Source organism: Staurois parvus, unplaced genomic scaffold, assembly GCF_062004578.1.
Source record: "Staurois parvus isolate SC_StPar_1 unplaced genomic scaffold, SC_StPar_1.0 ptg000697l, whole genome shotgun sequence".
NCBI lineage: Eukaryota > Metazoa > Chordata > Amphibia > Anura > Ranidae > Staurois > Staurois parvus.
Window position 1 is genome coordinate 2,175,354 of NW_028318493.1, and position 23,219 is coordinate 2,198,572.

The following is a 23,219-nucleotide window of genomic DNA, read 5'->3' on the forward strand; positions in this document are numbered from 1 at the left end:
TCATGTTATTAGGAGATAATGTAAATAATACGAGTAGATACTTTATAACAGGGGTCTCCAAACTGCGACCCAGGGGTCAAATGCGGCCTGCTGCAAGTTTTTATGCGACCCTGTAATGTAAGAGGGGGACCCTGATGTAAGGGGACTTTGATTGGGACCCTGATGTAGGGGGGCTCTGATTGGGACCCTGATGTAGGAAGGCTTCGATAGGGACTTCGATGTAAGGAGGGCATCTGATGGGGACTCTGATGTAAGGAGAGCATCTGATGGAGACCCTGATGTAAGGAGAAAATCTTATGGGGACTCTGATGTAAAGAGGAAATCTGATGGGGACTCTGATGTAAGGAGGGACTATGATGGGGACTCTGATGTAAGTAGAGAATATAATGGAATCTCAGATGTAACAGAGGACTATGATGGGTACTCTGATGCTAGTAGGGAATCTGATGGGGACCCTGGTGTAAGGGGAGAATCTGATGGGGACCCTGATGTAAGGAGGAACTCTGATGGGGACCCTGGTGTAAGGGTGGCCCTGATGTAAGGAAACTCTGATATAAGGGGGCTCTGATGGGAACTCTGATGTAAGGAGGGAATCTGATGGGGACCCTGATGTAAGGAGGAACTCTGATGGGGACCCCGATGTAAGGGTAGCCCTGATGTAGAGGGGCTCTGATAGGAACTCTGATGTAAGGAGGGAATCTGATGGGGACCCTGATGTAAGGGGGGGCCCTGATGTAGGGAGACTCTGATTTTAGGGGGCTCTGATGGGAACTCTGATGTAAGGAGGGAATCTGATGGGGACCCTGATGTAAGGATAAACTCTGATGGGGAAGCTGATGTAAGGAGGCTCTGATGTAAGGAATAACTCTGATGGGGACTGATGTAAGGGAGCTCTGATGAGGACTCTGATGGGGAATCTGTTGTAAGGAGGGAATCTGATGGGACTCTGATGCAAGGGGTCTCTGGTTGGGACACTGATGTAAGGAAGAACTCTGATGGGGACTGATGTAAGGGGACTCTGATGAGAACTCTGATGGGGACTCTAATGTAAAAGGGCACTGAGGGGGACCCTGATATAAGTAGTAATGCTGATTGGGGCTCTGATAGGGAAAAAAAAAACTCCGCATTCAACTTAGTCATTAATTTAAATTTGATTCCTTCATTTATGAAAAAAAAAATTCATTTTCTTTTTGGCTCGTAAATATTTGCTGAAAAGTTTGGAGCTCTCTGCTTTATAACAGGACATGTATTATATTGTCACTTGTAGCCCTGAGGAGGGGGATGTCTGAACCCCCAAAATACTCGGGTTTCCTATTCTGCTGATAATCTAGTAAAGTATATGCCCATTGTTGGTGGTACCTTCCTGTGTCCTACATAACTGGCCAATAAAACCCACAGTGGTTGCAGCTTCCAGGTAACCGTTGTCCCACTCCACCCAAAACAATACAAAACTTGCCTTTAGATACACCTTATGTTTAACACTGATAGTATACTTACATTAAAATAAAAAAAATGAACATTTTCAGCGAACTTCCTGTCTGTACAATATCAGTGACTTTTCCCTCTTTTGCTGCAGCCGGTGTCCACGGATTTTGTGCAGTATGACAGTTATGGGGACATAAGCGGTGGGGTTCGAGGTAAGCAGCACTATATATATAAATATATATATATATAATAACAAATGAGTGTATAGTGTTACAAAATAATGAGATCCACAGTGAGAACTAATGACTATCTTTTCTGTTTCCCCCCTACAGATTTTCAGGTAGGTGTCACCTCGCCCCTAAGATGTTTTACTGATAGGGGGCAGTGTGGTGATATATATCTAACCTCCGCTCAAGTCTGCCCTCCCGTGGTGTGTATGAGATTTACACGGGTGAATGTACTGTTGTAGGGTAGGAATGATCTATGTCTGTCTGTCCCCAAAAATGATCTGTCTGTCCCCATCTGTCTTTGTGTTAAAAAATGTCACAGCTTTAATTAAATACTTCATGTATATGTATATATATATGTAGATATTTATATATATGTGTGTGTGTGTGTGTGTTTATATATTTTTATTGTTCATCATATTTTTATGTTTGACTCACCAGGGACTTTCATGCATACTGCATCTGAAATGCATAGAAATGAATTACATCAGTATTTGTCCTCACAAACCTTTTACATTTTGTGTTAGTGCATATTCACTGTTTTCAGTCTTACAGTATAGTAAGTTTTATTTCTTAATCTGTCACACATATGACAAAATTACAGAACTAGATAATGGCGATAATGCAGAATTCACTTCTGCATGTTTTTTTATTGCATCCATGTGTTTTATTGCTGAGTAATCAGCAGTAAAAACCTAATGGTTTCAATTGAAATATCCATTTCTACAGCAGACAGCTTACATGAAGTCAGGAGCCCTGGGCATTACTCTGTGCCAGGACTTTGCAATGCAGCTAATGATACACCCAGCTGAAACATTGGTTATGTAATTAGTGAACTGCTGCGTGTTCTATCCCTGTTTTATTTGTGACGGGTTCACTTTAAATAAATACCTTGGGTTGCTCTGGTTCCTAGGCCAAATATTGGTTCTGGGACAGTGAAGCTGAAGCTATTAAGCTTCACTTCTAGGGACATCATTGCTCCAGAGCTAATAGTATGCAGCTTCCGTCTGATGCTTTTCGCATGGGTGTCTTGCATTGCTATCTGCTGAGTACAGCTGTGATTGTCATCATGGTTTTCTGCATGTATTATATCCTGTAATCTTTGTACTATTCATCTTAATTGATATAAAGGTTTAATACAACCTGTTGTGCTCTGCTTCCCTTCTGGACTGCTCTGTACTGCTGTGGCACTGCAATGCTGGGATGTCACACAGCAGCTTCTATAATGTACTCTCACTCTGCACTACATGGCGGCACTTTGCTTGGCAGCTTCACACTGCTTACCTATTACTCAGATTTATATAGCACTGACATATGCTGAGCTTCACAGAGTACATATTACACAAGGCAACCAAAAGAGCTCACAATCTATTGCCTCATTAGTGTACATATTCCAGGGCCAGTTTGATCTGAAGTCAGTTAACTTACCAATATGTATTTGGACTGTGAGAGGAAATATACAAACTCCATGGAGGTTGGCTGTGAATTCTGCAAAGCAAAACTGCCAACCAGTTATCTGCAGTGCTGAGAAGTATTGAGTACTGATAGGTCTACTGCAGTGTGATGGTGCATCACTAAATGTGATTGTGCAACAGTGCAGTGCCACCCTTAGCTGGGACCAGTGCAGTGCCACCCATGTTGGATCAGCAGTGCAGTGCCATCTTTCGCTGTGGCCAGAGCAGTGCCACCCATGTTGAATCAGCAGTGCAGTGCCATCCTTGGTTGATGAACAGTTTAGTGCCATCTTGTGTTGATCAGCAATGCAATCCTATCCTTGGCTTGGCAGCAATGCAGTGCCATCCTGGGCTGATACCATGTTCGTGCCATCCTTGGTTGATCAAAAATGCAGTGCCATCCTTGGCTGGGAGCTATGCATTACAATCTTTCTCTAGGAGCAGTGCAGTGCCACCCTTGGCTGGTCAGCAGTGCAATGTCTTCTGTGGTTAGGTAGCAGTACAGAGCCATCCTTGGCGTGCAATTAAGTGCCATTTTTGGATGAGCAGCTGTGCAGCATTATCATTTGCTAGGAGCAGTGCAGTGCCATCCTAGGCTGGGAGCTATGCATTACCATCTTTCTCTAGGAGCAGTGCAGTGCCATCCTTGGCTGGGAGCTATACATAACCATCTTTTACTAGCAACAGTGCAGTGCCATCCTTGGCTGGGAGTCATGCATTACCATCTTTCTCTAGGAGCAGTGCAGTGTCATCCTTGGCTGGGAGCCATGCATTACCATCTTTCGCTAGGAGCAGTGCAGTGCCATCCTTGGCTGGGTGCCATGCATTACCATCTTTCTCTAGGAGCAGTGCAGTGTCATCCTTGGCTGGGTGCCATGCATTACCATCTTTCGCTAGGAGCAGTGCAGTGCCATCCTTGGCTGGGAGTCATGCATTACCATCTTTCTCTAGGAGCAGTTCAGTGCCATCCTTGGCTGGGAGCTATGCATTACCATCTTTCTCTAGGAGCAGTGCAGAGCCATCCTTGGCTGGGAGCTATACATTACCATCTTTCTCTAGGAGCAGTGCAGTGCCATCCTTGACTGGGAGCTATGCATTACCATCTTTCGCTAGGAGCAGTGCAGTGCCATCCTTGGCTGGGAGCTATGCATTACCATCTTTTACTAGGAACAGTGTAGTGCCATCCTTGGCTGGGAGCTATGCATTACCATCTTTTACTAGGAACAGTGCAGTGCCATCCTTGGCTGGGAGCTATGCATTACCATCTTTCACTAGGAGCAGTGCAGTGCCATCCTTGGCTGGGAGCTATGCATTACCATCTTTCGCTAGGAGCAGTCCAGTCCCGTCAATGCTTAGCAGCAATGCAGTGCCATATTTCACTCGGAGCAATGCAATGCCATCTTTTGTTAGGAGCAGTGCAGTGCCATCCTTGTTTGGTCAGCAGTGCAATGTCATCTGTGGTTGGGTAGCATGTAGCAGTGCAGTGCCATTCTTAGCTTTAAAGCACTACAGTGCCATCTTTCTCTTGGAGCAGTGCAATGCCATCTTGGCCTAATAAGCAGTGCAGTGCCATCCTGGCCTGGTTAGCAGCACAGTGCTGTCCTTGGGTGGTCAGCAGTGCCATTCCTGGGTGGTCAGCAGTGCAGTGCCATTTTTTTGCTAGAAGCAGTGCAGGGCCATCCATGGTTGGGATCTATGCATTGCCACCTTTTGCTAGGAGCAGTGCAGTGCCATCCTGACCTGGCAAGCAGTGCAGTGACTTTTTTCCTTCTGAGCAGTGTAATTCCATGCTTGGCTGGGAGCAATGCAGTTCCATCTTTCACTAGTAACAGTGCAGTGCCATCCTTGGCGGGTCAGCAGTACAGGTCCATGATAACACATAAGTGCCTCTTTCATCTTCTGGTTTTTCTTTTTTGATGCCACCTGACTGATTCTATACACTGGGGACAGGTAAAGGGAGAGAACATTTCAGCTTTATTGTTCATGCCGCTGATCTGGGCCCTTCAGTCATGCCAGGGGCCCAGAGGAACGCAGCAGGCGTGCTGGTGCAACAATAAAGCATTAGAAAACTGAAAGATGATTGCAGACGGGGACAGATCACTGACTTGCCCGTGTAGACTGCAGACAGCGTCACAAGACAACAGTGATAACATTGAATGCTTAAGCGGTAAATCTACCCAAACTAAGAATGATTCTGATTTGAGGGAATGGCTGCAGCTGGACGCACCCAGAGGCTTCTCCATCAATTTGTACCAGCTTAGTTTCCAGCCTTCATAAAGTGGAGCCCAAAGGAGTCTCCCTCCACCTGCTGCATACGCTAAGCAATGAGAATGGCTGCAGCAGTTGAGCAGAGCTGGAGTCTATGAAAGATGTGTGAAGCCGACGGGTGCTCCAGCCGTTTGGTCACCAACCCAAAATTGGAATATCAATTCCTGGTGGATCTAGGCATTTATCCTGCTTACCCCGCAGTGTAACAGAGCCCCTGCCTCAACCCCGTGCGCTCTGTGCGTAGACCTGTCTGTGCGCTCGTCCTGACTTCCACGTAGCTTGCATGTGTACCCGTAGAGCTGGTGTGTAGGAAGCGCAGTGAACCCTCCCTGCTTCTGTGTAACTGGTGCTTCTCTGAATGTTTCTCCACATAGTCACTGCCCGATGGTCACGTTCCCGTCATGAGAATGGATAGGGGTGTCTCTATGCCCAACATGTTGGAACCAAAGGCAAGTTCTCCTTTATACACTACAAGACATGGCGCCGGGGGGAACTGGATAGCGCTTGGGGTGCCTCGGCTTTCACTTCACTCGGCTCCGGGGGTCCTCAAGGTGAAGGTAGCCGAGGGTTCAGGCTAGAAAGTTTTATTACCTTGAAATGTTCGATTTTTGGGTTAGATTATGGGGTGTCAGTCCAGGCAAATCAATATTGGATGGACCCGTCATGTTGGCTGCAGCTGCTGACCACTTTCTGAAAATGCTAATGGCCTGGCTGATATAGCTCTGGCTACCAGATTAGGAGCTCTAGTTTTAATGTCTCCATACCTTTCCCAGCCCTGAAACTGAAGCCAGAGGCAGCCAGGCTAAGAGCATTTTCGGAAGGAGGTAAGCAGGTCTACAGGACAGGTCGTGGACTGCTGTATATATCAGTTTTTTTGGGTGGACATAATTTCAATACAGGAGCCTGCAGTTGATTATCTTCTGATAATGCAAATTTCTTGGCTGTTTTACTTACTTTCTGGCTTTAATGTGTTCTGGGTCAATGACCAGGCAGAAGGGTCCGGAAAGTGAGAATAATATGAGGTTGGGTGCACACCTTATGCATGTTGGAAACCGGCACAAAATTGCGCACTTTCCTGACATGCACAGAAACGCGATGCCCATTAGCAGACACACAGATGCCATTAAATGTCAATGGCACTCCCAATTGTCTGCTAATGCACCAGGGCTGCCCTACCTGCAACCCGCAGAAAATGCACAGGAAGGTGTGAGTGCCGCCACCTGTGTGGTGTGAACCTAGCCTTACTACACAGGTCAGTGACTCGTGACACAGGGTTAACCTGACAGCCAGATAATTGGCATTTTTCAGTAAAAACAATCAGCAATGGCGGCCCTGGAATTTCTCTAAGAAATGGTTTTCTTTATGCAAAGATGCCTGGCAGTCATGGCCCTAAAGTCGGGCCCTAGCTTGTTTTCTGGGGTTCCGGGACAAGTATGACATCATAACATGCTTGAATTGGTTTGTGGGTGCAGAAGGTTCTCACGCTGACAATTGGGCAGTCCTGATCAGGGCTTGGGGCCCCAGGATTGTCACGACTCCCGGGGTTTCCTACAGGGAGAGGGCTGCACCCCTAGCAGTATCTGGAATAATGGGGGGACAGTACTCTGTATCCGGTTGCTCTGTGCTACCCTCTAGTATATGCAGGCGACAGTGAGCCCTCCCTTCCCATCCCACACTGCCAGTCACACACATGACTTGCCCTCCCTCTGCACCAGAGGGGGTTCTGTTCTATCGCAGAGTCCGCCAGTACTGATGATTTGCTTGGTTTATCCCAGATTTACCCCTATGAGATGCTGATGATAACAAACAGGGCTCGGAACAAGATCCTGAGGGATGTGGACCGGACTAGACTGGAGGTGAGACCAGTGACTCTTCCTTCGAATACCGCTCTTTTATTTAGTAAATATTAAGGGCCCATTTACTTCTTTGCGGTGTGTTAACAGGCGTTATGGTAAGGCAGCCTATTCAACTTCAAGGGCTGCCAATGCATCCCAACGTGCTGAAGAATGGTTGGGTGCATTGGCTCCAGCTGCTGTCAATCACAGCCAGCAAGCAGGGGGCGGGGCCGACCCCTGTGCTATGTGTCCTATGGAAATCCAGAGCCGGCTCGGGAGCGAGCATGCACGAATGCCCACAGAGCACGTAGCTTAGTACTTGGCAGGGGGGGAGGAGCCCAGAGCACCGGCTGGGGACCCCAGAAGAGAAAGATCGGGGCTGCTGTGTGCAATAACTTTGCACAGAGCAGGTCATTATAACATGTTTGTTATTTAAAAAAAAAAAAAAAGGCTTAAGGCTCCATGCATACTGGCATTTTTTTTTTTAAGTTCTAGAAGCTGTTAGCATTTTTTTCTGCTCCTAGAAGCTAAACAGTGTTCTCCTATGTGTCCATGCACACTGATTTAGGCTATTAGCATTTTTTGAGGTTCAGCCTCTAGGAGCAAAAAAAAAATGTTTTTGTAGAGTTTTTATGGAGCGTTTTTCCAGCAGAAAACACGCTAAACGCTACTAAAATGCTCCAGCTTTTTAAAATGCTCCATGCTAAACAGCTTTTTTCCAGTTTTTGTCTACATGTACTATAAAAATGTTAATGCTTCTAAACGCTACTAAAAAATATGCTATTACCAGTGTTTTTTATCCAGTGTTTTTTGAGCTTAAAAAAAAAAAATGCTAGTGTTCATGGATCCTTGATATATGTTTAAGAAAAGCACATGACCCTTTTTATCCAATGCAGTGTATTTGTGGCACACTAATGCAGGAGCATTGTCTTAGAGCAGGGGTGGGCAAACTGGGGCCCTCCAGCTGTTGTGGAACTACAAGTCCCATCATGCCACAGTCATGATGCAACTGTCAGCCTTTCAATGCCTCATGGGACATGTAGTACCATGACAGCTGGAGGGCCGCAGTTGCCCACCCCTGCCTTAGAGCATCAGGGTGCCACTCCAAGTACATGACAATACATGTTATGTGCATTATTGCTCATTGTAATAACACATGTGCTACGGCAATACAGAACTGTAAATGGACCCTTAAACCCCAATTGAATTTTCAGTTTACATACATGACATCAAAACTAAAGGTGTGCAAAGCCTTTTTCTAAAGCAGCCACAGCCTGAGTAGAAAAGCCTGTCCACTGTCAACATGCTGCAGAGAAGGACCCTTGCCCTGTGGAGGGAAGCAGCGGCCTCTCTACAGAGGCCTAAAAAAACACCCCTAGCTAAGATCGCTCCAATGAACAAGGAGCATGAGTTTCATTAATTCCAGAGCTACTGGCCAGACTCAACAGGGGGTGTCTCAGACCTCTGCAGAGAGGCCGCTGCTTTCACGAAGAAAGCAAGGGTCCTTCTCCGAAGCATGCTGGCATGGCACAGGCCTTTCTACTCAGGCTGTGGTTGCTTTCTAAACAAAAGAAACTGTAGGACCTTGCACTCCTTCTGTTTTATGCTCTTGGAATGGATTTAATGGATCTAAACTGAAAGTTGAGTTGGGATTTAAATGACCTTTGCTGACCTACTTTTGAAATTGCTAGCTGGCTGGCTGTTATGCTGATCCACTGGCTTAGAGTATATATGCAGTCAAAACTTTTTTTTTCAGTTTTACAAAGAGTAGGTAAAGGGTTAAAGTATACCTAAACCTTTTGTTACACCAGATACACACTATGCATGCTATGCAAGAAAACCCCCCCTGCAGATTTCACCTTACTGGAGCTGATTCATCGGATGTCATGTGACTGCCATCTCATTCACACAGGGCTGAGGCTGTGGGTGGAGCTTAGTGGCACAGCGGAGAAGGTTGACAACGCTACTGCAGCATTGGGAGTTGCTGGTTTAGAGTTGTCACCCTGTTACAGGAAGTCCAGGAGGCACTGCAGCAACTGACAGGATCGTAAAGTAATCAGGGCAAAAATCTACACAAAAACAAAATGTAAATCCGTAGGCTGTTCAGATTTATTTTGTAATTTCTTACAGTACTTGCAAAAATAATTTTTTTTTTTTGCTGTCTGTGCCCTATCAGAAAAACTTCCCTTTCATTGTGTCCTGGAGACACAACAGGGAGTGAGAGGACGCCTCTCCAAGTGAAGGTGTCCATATTGAAAGATTTCCTCTCACTTCGCCCCCATTCACACCTGAGCGTTTTTTTGTGCATTTTTTTCTCATGTCTTGTCCCGTGTTTTCATGTGCATTTGCAAACGTTTATTTTATTTTTATTTCAGGTACTTATATAACACCATCAGTTTATGCAGCACTTTACATATATATTGTACATTCACATCAGTCCCTAACCCTCAAGGGGTGTACAATCTAAGGTCCCTAACTCACATTCATACATACACATATTAGGGACAATTTAGACAGCCAATTCACCTACCAGCATGTCTTTGGAGTGTGGGAGGAAACCGGAGTACCTGGAGGAAACCCACGCAGGCACAGGGAGAACATGCAAACTCCAGGCAGGTGATGCCATGGTTGGGATTTGAACCAACGACCCTAGTGCTGCAAGGCGGAAGTGCTAACCATTTAGCCACAGTGCTGCCCCTCTGTGCGATTTGTTCAGGCATTTTCAGGCTTTTTGAGTTCTGGCATTTTTGCATTAGCCAATAGAAACAAATTTTATCTGTGACATCAATTGTTGCCATGTTTTGCTGTGGCAGAAAATTGCTCTTGCCCGTACGTCAAAACACGCGATTTGCGCGTTTCCATGTATTTCTATGGAAATGAAAACACAACAAAAACACATCAATGTGCCGGAATGGAGCTACAAAAGTAGCTCCAAATTTTTTTTGAGTTTTGGGCATTCTGCTTTAGGAGACTTGGTGTGGAGATGTGAACCATCTCCATGGTGTAATATTGATTTTTTTTTTTCTCCCTGAGCGTTTTGGAGCTTTGAGCTTCGTACTACAAAATGCTTGTATGAATGAGGCCTTCCTGTTCTGAGGACAACTCAAAAAGTTTGACTTTCCATTCACTTTCTGTCCCAGTGACCAGGAATACTGAGAGAATGAATATCCCCAGTGAGGACACAGACAGCAATAAAAACCTGTCAGGGGTTCTAACCCTTCCACACACCATCCAAATGTGGGCTGTAACCAGGGGTGGACTGACAACTCATGGGGCCCCCGGGCAATAGGGAATCATGGGGCCCCTGTGTCCTTGCCCAAACTCAAAAAAGCCTATGAAAAAGGTACCAGGGGCATCTCATGGGGCCCCCTACTGACCCCGGGTCCTCAGGCAGTGCCCGAGTTTCCAAATGGTCAGTCCGCCCCTGGCTGTAACAATCCTTTGTCCCAGCTGAGCGACTGAGGAAGTATTCAAACATGCAGAAAATGAAATTACAGCTGCTGAACAAAATGCTTGTTCCAGGTCCAAGTATTTCAGCAGGAGGATTGGCATGACAGCCAGGCAAAGCGCAAATCCTAAAGGAATTGCAGTTGTTTCAGCACAGATTGTTTTTTACTTTAATTTTTGTAAAATAAACACGTCATTTAATAAATGAAGATTCTATGGAGTGTGGATTTAATGTCCTCCGTTCTCTCCGCAGCGTCACCTGGCACCCGAAGTGTTCCAAGAGATCTTTAAGATGACGATACAGGAATTCGACAAGCTGCCGCTTTGGAGACGCAATGAACTGAAGAAGAGGGCCCGGCTTTTCTGAGACATTTTACTGGGAGTGTCCCCTGCTGGAGCCCTTCTGCGGCTGTGTCACTTACAGGAAGCAACCCAATACTCTGCCCCGTGTGATAAGATATACCCTTGAACGGGGCGGTGCTAGTGGGAAAGGGGGCATGGTGCCACCCTGCCTTCCCACGCTACTCCAAATCCTGTCTCTAGGCGTGCCATTGGACAATGGATGACAGGTTTCCTTAAACTGCCACACTGGCTCACTCTGCCCTCCCCTGCGGATCACTCTGCCCTCCCCTGCGGATCCAAATATAGGATGAGAGTGAAAGTGGCCTGGGGGTGCTTTTTTTTCTGTGTGTGTGTGTGTTTGTGCAAGAGAATTTAACTTTATAAAGTCGATATAACACTGGGCTGTTGTGACCTATAGCGTGGACTTGTCATAGCACTGATAACAGACATGATACTAGAGCCACTTTCTTTAGAAAAGGGGTGACCATTGTTGAACTTGGCTTTAAATATATCCAGAACATGGAAAACCTCATATCAGTTCTTTAGGTAGGTGGAATCCCTCATCATTGGTCTAGATCATCATGCCAAACCATCAGCTGGCCATAGAACAAGACCTTGCTCCAACTTTTCCTCCTCTGGGACAAGTGGTACGGGTGAGGAACCCTGGGTATGGGGCGGTGGTGTGGATCAGGGACAGAACTTCCTAACTCTAAGGCGCTAACAGCTTAATTTCCTATATTTTAATTATTTTTTTGTTTTTATAGAAATGGGTTGATTATTAGTAAATTTGTCTGTAGTAAATATATCAAGTCATGTTCATGCCATGGAAGACCTGATATCACCTATAGGTATGAGGATTTCCTCAGCATGGATCTAGCTCTTCAGGCCAAACCAATGGACGGACAAAGTTAAAGACCTTACTCCAACTTCTGCTCCTCTACGACAAGTGGTACAGGTCCTCTAGGACACGTGGTACGGGTACAGAGTGCAATACCTTTCTTCAACTTCTTCTCTAGAATAAGTGATACGTTTCAGGAACCCTGGCTATGGAGTGGTGGTGTCAGGAACCCTGGTAATGGAGAGGTGGTACAGGTCAGGAACAACTTAATTAAAGGAAACCTGAAAAATGTGGCCCTGATGCTTCCAACTCTAAGAATTGAGCAGGGTTTCTCATGTTGAATTGTTCCTTAGAAAAGGGGTGATCTTTCCTAAATTTGGTTTTAGTAAATTTATCAAGCCAGGTTTATGCCATGGAAGACCTGATATCACTTCCCTAGGTATTTTGAATCCCTCAGTATGGGCCTAAATTGTTGGGCTAAACCAATGGGTAGATAAAGATCAAGACGCTACTCTGAGTTTTGCTCTTCTGGGACAAATGGTTTGGGTCAGGAACCCTAGGTATGGGGTAGTGGTACGGCTCAGGAACAACACTTAAAGGGAACCTTCCTATATGTACATTTGAAAAATGCGGACCTGCCAGGGGTCAGCATTGATATTTCCCCATATGTAATCTTTACAGGTCCTCTTTAATCATAGAGCCTCTATGATTGAGTTAAGAGTAACAAAACTTATTAGTGACACTGTTCCCTAGCTGTACCGCACTTGGATGTGTGGTTAGGCCTGTCTAGTACAAATGTTCCTCCCACTTGGAGATTGGTTTAAAGTATTTATTGGATAAGAACACCAGATACAGCCAACATGTTTCGGGGAAAGGCCTCCCTTTTTTAGGGCTTGAACAGCAGTTTGTAATAGAATCAGGATGGAGTTCACCAGAAAGCCTAGGAACAGGACCAGGTCCACATCCACCATACTTTAAGCATGGGTTTACCTTCCTAAAGGAGAACGTACCTTTTATCACCAATCCAGGTCTATCACATATCTACCAGACTACCATTGTCATCCATCAGCAAGGGCAGACTGACCATCTGGAAACTCGGGCACTGCCCGAGGGCCCAGGGTCAGTAGGGGGCCCCATAAGATGCCCCTGGTACCTTTTTCATAGGCTCTTTTGAGTTTGGGCAAGGACGCGGGGGCCCCATGATCCCCTATTGCCCAGGGGCCCCATGAGTTGTCAGTCCGCCCCTGTCCATCAGTGTAATACAAAGGTCACAAAAGTCTGGAGTGCTGTCTTCTCTATGTTCACCTGAAGGTCCCAACGTTATTGATTGGAATGATTTAAGGCCACCATTTTTTCTCTGTTGAACGTTTTTAATCTTTACTTGATGCCCTTGCTCTGAGACAAAGGACTATATCTAACATAATCTGCATTTCTGCCTCCCTGCTTCTATTTATTGTTGATAAAATCATTTTCTTAAGTTTTCCTGCCTTCTACAGGGTGACCTAAGAGTGACAGGAGCTCATCTTCAAGAAACTTGGTGCTCTCTTGGGTGGAAAGTCACATATTCAGATATATTTTAATTTTTGTACAGTATGCTGTAGCTCAGAGGTTGTCAACTTACCACGTATAGAGGACCTCAATTGTGGCTGCTGCCATCACCAAAGGGCCACACATAGGGATCTTTTTATTTAAAAAAAAAATCCACATAGCCGTGAATCTGCATGAATGTTTGTTCTGTGTGAATTGTGCATTTTCTCTTCTATGACTGGTACTAAAATACTACATTATGGCTACCAGATGGAGCCAAGAAACATCAGGTTTTGTAATAAGAGATACAATGTAACAATTGTAGAGAACACTAGAGGGAATTGGCAAATAAATGTCACCATTGGATAAAGTTCTCTAGAATTGTTACATTGTATCTCTTGTTACAAAGACTTCTATATTTCTTGAACTCCTCAACTCCATCTAGTAGCCATAATATGGTATTTTACTGGTGCCCATAATAAGACATTGGTTCAGAAAGAAGCCTAAAGATTCCACTTTTTATAAATAGACTCCATAATGTTCAGTATTTGTAATACTACACAAGACTGTATGTGAAACTACCACAGGATATGGTCAGAGACTGTGGACATGCCACAAGTGTGGTTGGGGACTGGAGACACGGAGTAGGATACAGACAGTGTCTGGGAGCATATTACAAGAGACTGTTAGAGATCACTGCCATCGCAGCCCCTTTACAAATCCATGCTCCCATTACTGACTGCTGGGATCTGAGAGTCGCCAGACAATTACCAAAGAGCTGTATGTGGCCCTTGTGCTGCAGGTTGGGCACCAGGGCTCTAGCTGATTAGTTGTTTTGAATCAGTGGGAGCAATAATTACCCCCAGCATTGATATCAGTGGGAACTATAATTACCCCCAGCATTGATATCAGTGGGAACAATAATTACCCCCAGCATTGGTGTCACTGGGAGTTATATTTACCCCCAGCATTGGTGTCAGTGGGAAAAATAATTACCCCCAGCATTGGTGTCACTGGAAGTAATATGTACCCCCAGCATTGGTGTCATTGGGTGTTAGTCTGGGTTCACACTTCTGCGGTTCAGCATATCGCACGTGATTCACACAGGAACCTCACCACATTCCTGTGCAAATCACATGAAAATTCTGTTTGTTGCAATTTGAGCCATACATTTTATATGGCTCAAATCGCACCGCATCCGCATCAAAAAGGTGCAGGACCTGGGGTGTTGTTAACATACACACCCGCAGCAGTTTGCATAAATGGGGTGCGATTGTGATGCGGTGCAGAATTCGCACAGAAACTGCTGCGAATTCTGCACCGCATCAGTGTGAACCCAGGCTAATAGTTAACCCCAACACTGGTGTCACTGGGAGTAATGAAAGTGGCCCAGCAACTGGTATTAGTGGGAGCAATAATTATCCCTGGCATTGATGTCAGTGGGAGCAATAATGATCTCCAATATTGGTGTAGTAGAAGTAATAACAAATGCCTCCAGCATTGGTGTCAGTGGGAGCAATAACTACCTCCAGCATTGGTGTCAGTTGAAACAATAATTACCCCCAGCATTGGTGTCAGTAGAAGTAATAAAAATACCCCCAGCATTGGTGTCAGTGGGAGTAATAAGAAATGCCTCCAGCACTGGAGTCATGGAGTCAGTGGATTGCAATAATTACCACCTCCCAGCACTGGTGTCAATGGGAGCAATAATTACCCGCAGCATTGGTGTCAATGGGAGCAATAATTACCTCCAGCATTGGTGTCAATGGGAGCAATAATTACCCCCAGCATTGGTGTCAATGGGAGCAATAATTACCTCCAGCATTGGTGTCAATGGGAGCAATAATTACCCCCAGCATTGGTGTCAGTGGGTATAATTGTAACTTCCAGCATTGGTGTCTGTGGCTGCAATAAATAACACCCCCCATGCTGGTGTCAGTGGCATTAGTATTTAACTTCTGATGACATTAGTGGTCAATGGCAAAACTGAGCTGGTGCTCAGTGGCAGTGGATTGTACCCCTCTCCCCTGCATTGGTGTTCAATGGCAGTGAAAAGTACACCCTCCAGAATGGGTGGTCAGGGGCAAAGATATTTACTGCCACCGCATCCACCAGCATCACTGGTCAATGGCAGTGAAATGTACACCCACCCATTACTGCCCCCCACCCCCACCACCTTCCTGTGCATTGGTGTTGAGTGTTTTCTTCCCTGCAGTACTGCCTGTCTTCAGGATGACATCAGGTCCGTACTATACCTGGACTGTCGGGTGGAGATCACATCTACCTGCTAGTACCAGTATTTCAGTGCCGGGTGCTTGGATGTAGAGTGTATTCCAGGCACCCCACTCTGCAAAGTCCGAGCGTCCTGGATTCTGCGGGACAGACACTACGAGACAGGGACTAATATCCCTGGACTGTCCCGCAGAATCCGGGACACAGGACAACTATGCCAGAACGGGAGGTGTCCCGACACAGAAAAAGGCCCGCGGTTTGGTAAGGTAACCCAAAGTTTCCAGCTGACAATCTGATTAAATTCTCTTGCAGTGAGTGAGATGTGGTTGGAGATTTTTTTTCCATGAGTTTCTTTTTCTGAATAAATGATGTTTCTGCCGCCCGCCATGGCCCGTCTGCGCTCCTCCCGCCAGCCGCACGGACAATCTCCAGGAGCCAGGATGGGGGGAGGGCGCCGAGCTGTGCACCAATCCGCTTCTCTGATCAGTAACCGCATATAACTGGAGTTTAGGGACTTTCACATATCAAATATATAACAGGAAGAACGTATGAAATAATGTACGTGTGACCCCCGACCCCCCCACTATAGCAGGAGAGGCGCCAACCGCCAACCACTCCTCAGTATTGAACCCTCACCTGTTATCTGTACAACCTTCATTAAAGAGGAATATTACACTAAACCTGTGTGTGCTTTTATATGGAACCGAGAATTACACCCGGCATCCGGGACAGAATTGGGACTGTGCAGAGTCCATACATACAGAATAAGGACAGATACTGAGAATTACACCCGGCATACGGGACAGAATTGGGACTGTGCAGAGTCCATACATATAGAATGAGGACAGATACTGAGAATTACACCCGGCATCCGGGACAGGAGAAGTGGGACTGTGCAGAGTCCATATATAGAGAATAAGGAGAGATACTGAGAATTACACCTGGCATACAGAACAGGAGAAGTGGGACTGTGCAGAGTCCATACATACAGAATAAGGACAGATACCGAGAATTACACCCGGCATACAGGACAGGAGAAGTGGGACTGCAAAGTCCACACATACAGAGTAAGGGCAGATACTGAGAATTACACCCGGCATACAGGACAGGAGATGTGGGACTGTGCAGAGTCCATACATACAGAATAAGGACAGATACCGAGAATTACACCTGGTATACAGGACAGGAGAAGTGGGACTGTGCAGAGTCCATACATACAGAATAAGGACAGATACCGAGAATTACACCTGGTATACAGGACAGGAGAAGTGGGACTGTGCAGAGTCCATACATACACAATAAGGACAGATACCGAGAATTAAACCCGGCATCCAGGACAGGAGAAGTGGGACTGTGCAGAGTCCATACATACAGAATAAGGACAGATATCGAGAATTACACCCGGCATACAGGACAGGAGAAGTGGGACTGTGCAGAGTCCATACATACAGAATAAGGGCAAATACTGAGAATTACACCCGGCATCCAGGACAGGAGAAGTGGGACTGTGCAGAGTCCATACATACAGAATAAGGACAGATACTGAGAATGACACCCGGCATCCAGGACAGGAGGAGTGGGACTGTGCAGAGGGTGTGGTTTCCTGTGGAGCAGCTGCAGGCTGTGTGGTGCTGACCTCCTCTGATGTCTGGTACAAGCCCAGGGTTGGGCTGCCCTGGGCTGGGACACCTCCTAGGAGAGTCCCAGGCTTCTCGGCCTGCTCATGGAGGTGAAGCTGTGGTTGGTGGTGAAGCTGGAAGACAGAGTTCGGTGAATGGAAAGCAAATGGCAGAGACTGTGAGTAGATGTGGGAATGTTGGTGATGGAAAGTCCAGTGTAAGAAGTTCTGGTAATACAGAGAAGATGAAGTCAGTCCAGCAGTGTGAGAATGTCTCTCAGCAAAATGTCAGTTCTGGAAGTGCAGCACATGGCAGTCCGCCATTGCAGCCAGAGCATGCCCAGCAGAGAAGGGCCCAGTCAGTTCAGTCCAAACAGCAATGTAATGTTGTCACCAAGCAAACTCCAAGCTCTGGAGGAGCAGCTCAAGGCAGTCAGCCATTGCAACCACAGCAGGCCCAAGCCGTGCAGAGTGGAGCCCATGCCGTGCAGAGCGGGGCCCATCTAGTTCAGTCTAAACAGCAATGTAAGGCTGTCACCAAGCAAACTCCAAGTTCTGGAGGAGCAACCCAAGGCAGTCCACCATTACAGGCACAACAAGCCAAGCAGAGGAAAGTTCAGTCTGTCCAGCAATGTGGTGTTGTTACCCAGCCTAGTCCAAGCCTTGGAGGTCCAACTCCGGGCAGTCCACTATTACAGGCACCGCAAGCCCAGCAGAGCAAAACCCATGCCGTGCAGAGCGGGGCCCATCCAGTTCAGTCAAAACAGCCATGTAAGGGTGTCACCCAGAGCACTCCAAGCTCTGGAGGAGCAATGCAAGGCAGTCAGCCATCGCAATTACTGAAAGCCCAGCAGAGCGGAGCCCATGCCGTGCAGAGCGGGGCCCATCCAGTTCAGCCTAAACAGCAATGTAATGTTGTCACCCAGCGCACTCCAAGCTCTGGAAGTGCAACTCAAGGGAATCAGCCATTACAGTCGCAGCAAGACCAGCAGAGCAGAGCTCAGTCAATTCTGTTTAAACAGCAATGTAATGTTGTCACCCTGCACAGTCCAAGTCATGGAGGCCTAACTCCATGCGGTCAGCCATTACAGGCACCACAAGCTCAGCAGAGTGGGGCCCATGCCGTGCAGAGCGGAACCCATACAGTCCATGCAGCTCAGGAATGTAAGGTTGTCACCCGGCATGCTTCAAGTTCTGGAACTGTAAATCAAGGCAGTCAGTCATTGCAACAAAAGCAAGTCCAGCAGAGTAGAGTCCATGCCATACAGTGCAAAGTCCATGCCGTGCAGAGTGGTGATCACACAGTCCATATGGCTCAGGAAAGTGACACTATCACCCAGCACACTACCGGCTCTGGAGTAGCAACAAAAGGCAGTCAGCCATTGCAAACAAAGCAAGCCCAGAAGAGTGGAGCCCATGCCGCACAGAGCTCAGCACAGGCCGTTCAGAGCGGGGCCCATACAGTTCAGAGTGGAGCAGAGACACCTGTCACTCCCAGTACTCCGCGCAGATCTGCAAGGACTACGTTGGAGCAGAAAACTCTGAAGGAGAACTTACAGCAGTGTGTAATGGTGGGCAGTGGCCAGGAACGCTCATTACGCCCCAGGTCCCGGCAGAAGAAAGATGATGGAGCCAATAAGCCTCCACAGTCTGGCCCGGAGAGTCCTTCTACATCCAGCAGAGACCCTTCACCCAGTACCGCTGATGGGGATCAGAATTTCAAGCGTCCCGCGGATAGGAAGCAGAAAGTGTTAAAGTCACCTGTGCTGCGCCTGGCTGACAGGATTCCTGCTCTGGAGAAGAGAATGAAGACCTTGAGGAAAGCTAAGGCTTCGACCCAGAAAAGGATTGACTCCATCTACAGACTCAAGGCTGCCGACCCCGGGAATGAAGTCCTACATGACAGCGAGCTTAACGCCCTGGGCATTGAACTGGCCGGTATATCGAGGAACATTGATGCTGTTCTGGAAGAACTGGGACCAAGGGGGGAGGTGTATCGGGATTGTGATTGGGTTGGGGCACAATTAAGTGTTAGGATGGAGTCTTCTTCAGAGTCAGACTCCGGGGAACTGATCCAAGGCACGCTACCAGCAAATGTGCTTCCTGAAAGACAGACTCCAGCTCTGGAGGATAGCGGTAGCGTCAGCTTCACCCAGCAGACTTTCATAGTGCAGGAAACTCAGAGAAGCGACATGGACTCCCAGCACATGGACTATGAGGACGGTGTTGCTACCCCCGGTTCTCATGGTGGAACCAATGCTGAGGGGACTGGTGTTCGGGATGGGGTAGTTGATAATTATGCAGATGAAGCTGCTGATGCTAGTGGTGATGTGGCCAGTGCTGATATCACTAATATTGATGTAGGGGTTCCTGATGTCATTAACACTGAGGTAGGTATGTCTGGATGGGGTCAGGACCAGTCTGAGGACCCTGTGAATGTGGCGATGGAGGAGTCAGTTCAGGATAACACCCGTGATTTCCCCCCTTTGGTTGAGTCGCCACCTGCATCACAAGGGAATAGTGGTCCATCTGGCCATGTCCCTCCTCGGAATGCCTGGAGCCGTGGGGCTCCTTCTTTTTCCAACAATACCGGTTATACTGGTCAGGCCTTCAAGAGGAGGAACGTGGTCAGGTTGAAGCATAGGGGTTCCAGAGAAGAGCTCCCTGATAGGAGGTTTGTAGTTAGGGAGTTGCTGTGTCAGCAGATGGGGTTTGTGCCCGCAGATATTTTGGCAGTCATCAACCTCCCTGACAGACGGGGGTATGATGTCAGCTTCAAGCTCATGTCTGGCTTGGACAGGTTCTGGGCCGGCTTTAGTGGGTTTCGGGATAAAGAGGGGTGGAAGATTTTCACCTTCATCCCCATCTCCAAACCTGACACAGCAAACGTGAACATCATTTTCTGGAATGAGTCTGTGCCCCCCCAGGATATTGTAGTCTGGCTCAGAAGGCATTGTGAGATGGTCTCTGATCTGACCAAAACTAGGGACAGTGATGGGATCTGGACTGGAGGTTGGAGGGTTCTTGTCAAGCTGAGGCAGAGTAACAATGTCACCCATCACCTTCCAAACTCCTTTTTCATTGGGCGAGAGAGGGGAGTTTGCTTCTATGCAGGTCAGCCCAGGCTATGTTTCAAATGCGGTAAGTCGGGTCATGTGGCGAGTGTCTGCTCTATCATGAAGTGTAATCTGTGTGGGGAGGTCGGCCATGTCAGTTCTACCTGTGAGAACATCAAGTGCAATCTATGTGGTAGGCTTGGCCATTTACACAGAGATTGCCCGGTGGCTTTCCACAATAGGGATGAGGAATCAGTGGATGAGGAATTTCTGGTGGCAGCAGAACACCTGGAGGAGGAAGCCTTAATGAATGGGGTCATATCAACTGAGGGGGAGGTAAACCCAGAAGTCCAAGGGGCCAGCCTCGGGCAGGTGGGCAGTGTTCAGCAGGCTGAGGAGCAGCGGCCATCTGTGGCCATCCCATCCGTTTCAGTTCCTGCCTCTGTGGAGAACATTCCCAGGCAGAAGAGAAGGAATAGGAAGGAGAAGGCCACCCGTAAACCTGAAAGTGAATGGACCCGAGTGCAGAAATCCGCTAAGAAGGTGAGAAGGGCGCCAGAAGGTAGTATGGCAGTCGGCAACCGGTATGATGTCCTATCAGAGTCAGATGCTGACTCCTCTGATCTAGAGGACCAAATGGGGGAAGAAGTAGAAAGGGAATCTGCAGCTAGTTCAGGGGAGGACCCGCCCACTAAGAAGCGCCCGCTCCCGGCTCCCGTATTTGTAGAATCCGATATGGAAACTGGTAGTCGGCGGAGTGACTCAGATTCCGATTTATAAAAAGAGTTTAGAGCCGAAAGGAATATAAAATGGGAGGAATTTATTTACAGCATCAAATTCTATGCAGAACTTTCATTAGTTTAAGTTGTTGACTTTCTGTCGTGAAGATGTAGGCAGTTGTTACATTGTTGGTTTGTGTGTTTTTTATGATGATGGTTACAGTTTTGTTACCTTGTAATTTGTTTGTTTATACAAATAAAAATATCCATACATACAGAATAAGGGCAAATACTGAGAATTACACCCGGCATCCAGGACAGGAGAAGTGGGACTGTGCAGAGTCCATACATACAGAATAAGGACAGATCCCAAGAACTGCACTCGCTGAGTGTCCCCTCCAGGGTGGGATATGTCGTCTCCCATGCAGTAAGTGGTGTTCTATATTGTCTGATCTGGTCTTTCTGTAACTGTCACATTCTTTGCCATCATACTGTCAGCAGCACTGTGGGGGGCTCGGGTCGGTTACTGTCTGCTGCCTCTATAATGGGAGCGCGGTCCATTGTTATCGATCGCTCAGCCATAAGCTCCGCTCTCCGCTTCATAATGAGGGGAAATTGGGATGAAACAATCCGATAACAATTTATTTCTTTGTGACAAGTACGCCATGGATGGAGGAAATTGTCCCCCACTGACTTCACCTTGGAACTGACAACCGTTGAATATCCCGCTGTGACAACAGAAAGACATGGTTGTATCAATGTTAACTACGGTTTCCTCCTCATCCTCCATGTCAGCGTACGATCGGCTTTATCCACGTGATCTTTTTTTTTTTTGTTTGCTTTCTGTTGTTATTCTCATTTTATTGATTATTGCAAGTTACATCCGATCATCTGCTGACATGAGGGGGACCAGGAATATGGAGAATGAGAAAATATATACCGTCATATTCTTTATCTGGTCCCTTCTCGTGACAACATAATTACCCTCACCATACACATTACAATCTGACCGTACAATCAGCAGTAGTAAACCAAAAATGTAAAATATTGCAGCTTACCAATCATTAGATGTGGCGGCTGCAGGGGCGGACTGACCATTTTTTCAGGCACTGCCCAAGGGCCCGGGATCAGTAGGGGGCCCCATGAGATGCCCCTGGTACCTTTTTCATAGGCTTTTTTGAGTTTGGGCAAGGACACAGGGGCCCCATGATCCACTATTGCCCGGGGGCCCCATGAGTTGTCAGTCCGCCCCTGGGCGGCTGCATTAGTTTTCTTTTATATTTTTTTTCCCCCCTCTGTTTTCACCTGGTGATCTGTCAGTAACACACCTCTTGTATTAGAGCGCTCTCACTCTGGATGAAGGAGCAACAAAGACAGCAGCAATGTCAGTCTGGGGGGAGGGGAGTGTTATATATACTAGCAGACTTAGATACACTAACCCCAGTTTCACACCTAACCATTTTCTGCAGCATTTTGCAGAAATGCAGTACAGTCCATTTAACATGATTTCCTATGGGACACGCATTTTCACCCGGTGTGTTTTATGGAAAGGGTCAGGGACTTTATTGAAGACAAGTTGTGCTTTTGTTTCTATAGACTTCAATGGAAACGCTGCATGTATTGCATTTTTTATGCATTTTGCATTTTAAATCTTCCTAGCAACAAGAAAAAAAAAAAAATGCAGCACAAACGCATCAAAAATGCAAGTGAAAAAAAACGCAATGCAGAAACGGCTCAAACGTAACCTGCATAGTTGTGAACCGAGCCTTACAAGTTGAAGCCAAACGTCAGCAACTGTTTTGTTTCTTTTGGGATAAAGGTTTTCCATAAAGAAATAAAAGCTGATCATTGTAAGCACCCCTGTCAGTGGTAAATGGTTTACATAGAAACAGAAAAATGACAGCAGAAAAAGGCCAAGTGTCCACTGAGTCTGCCCTTCTTGTAATGCTTTTTTGCTTTTGCTTGTGTTTTTTTGTTTGTTTTTTGTCTTTGTTTTTTCTGTTAAATTTTAGTATAGATCTATGTTTAGCGCTGGCACCCCCTTTTTTTCTTTGTACAAACAAAATATAATAACAATGATCCTTCCTTTAGCAGCTAGAGTGAGCCCGGGTTCACATACATGCGGTGCGGCATATCGCAGGTGATTCGCGCAGGAACCGCACCGCATTCCTCTACAAATCACATGCGACTTGTGTGCGGTGCGATCGGAGTCATACATTTTGTATGGCTCT

At 46.7% G+C, this 23,219-nt stretch overlaps 2 protein-coding genes across 13 annotated transcripts in view; both read left to right on the forward strand.

The window, feature by feature from the left end:
- The window catches only part of ABLIM1 (actin binding LIM protein 1), a 419,225-nt gene extending 402,950 nt beyond the window's left edge, over positions 1 to 16,275 (forward strand). For 11 of the 12 annotated variants that reach the window (XM_089653044.1, XM_089653039.1, XM_089653047.1 and 8 more), the window contains one exon: positions 1,577 to 1,690. In XM_089653044.1, coding sequence (XP_089509170.1) covers positions 1,577 to 1,675 — 99 coding nt within the window. In that variant the 3' untranslated portion in view covers positions 1,676 to 1,690. Of the gene's footprint in view, positions 1 to 1,576; positions 1,691 to 1,757; positions 1,766 to 5,748; positions 5,824 to 7,149; positions 7,231 to 10,909 lie in introns of those variants that run through there. The other variant, XM_089653050.1, reaches the window with a different exon arrangement.
- A 2,241-nt stretch (positions 16,276 to 18,516) lies between these two features.
- On the forward strand, positions 18,517 to 21,175 carry LOC149446072 (uncharacterized). The gene has a single exon (XM_089653026.1). The coding sequence runs from the start codon at positions 18,524 to 18,526 to the stop codon at positions 21,047 to 21,049; it is 2,526 nt and encodes an 841-aa protein (XP_089509152.1). The 5' UTR covers positions 18,517 to 18,523; the 3' UTR covers positions 21,050 to 21,175.
- Positions 21,176 to 23,219: the final 2,044 nt, after the last annotated feature.

Bases quoted from the DNA above. Each gene is read 5' to 3' on its own strand.
- LOC149446072 (XM_089653026.1), top strand. From the start codon at position 18,524: ATGGCTCAGGAAAGTGACACTATCACCCAGCACACTACCGGCTCTGGA.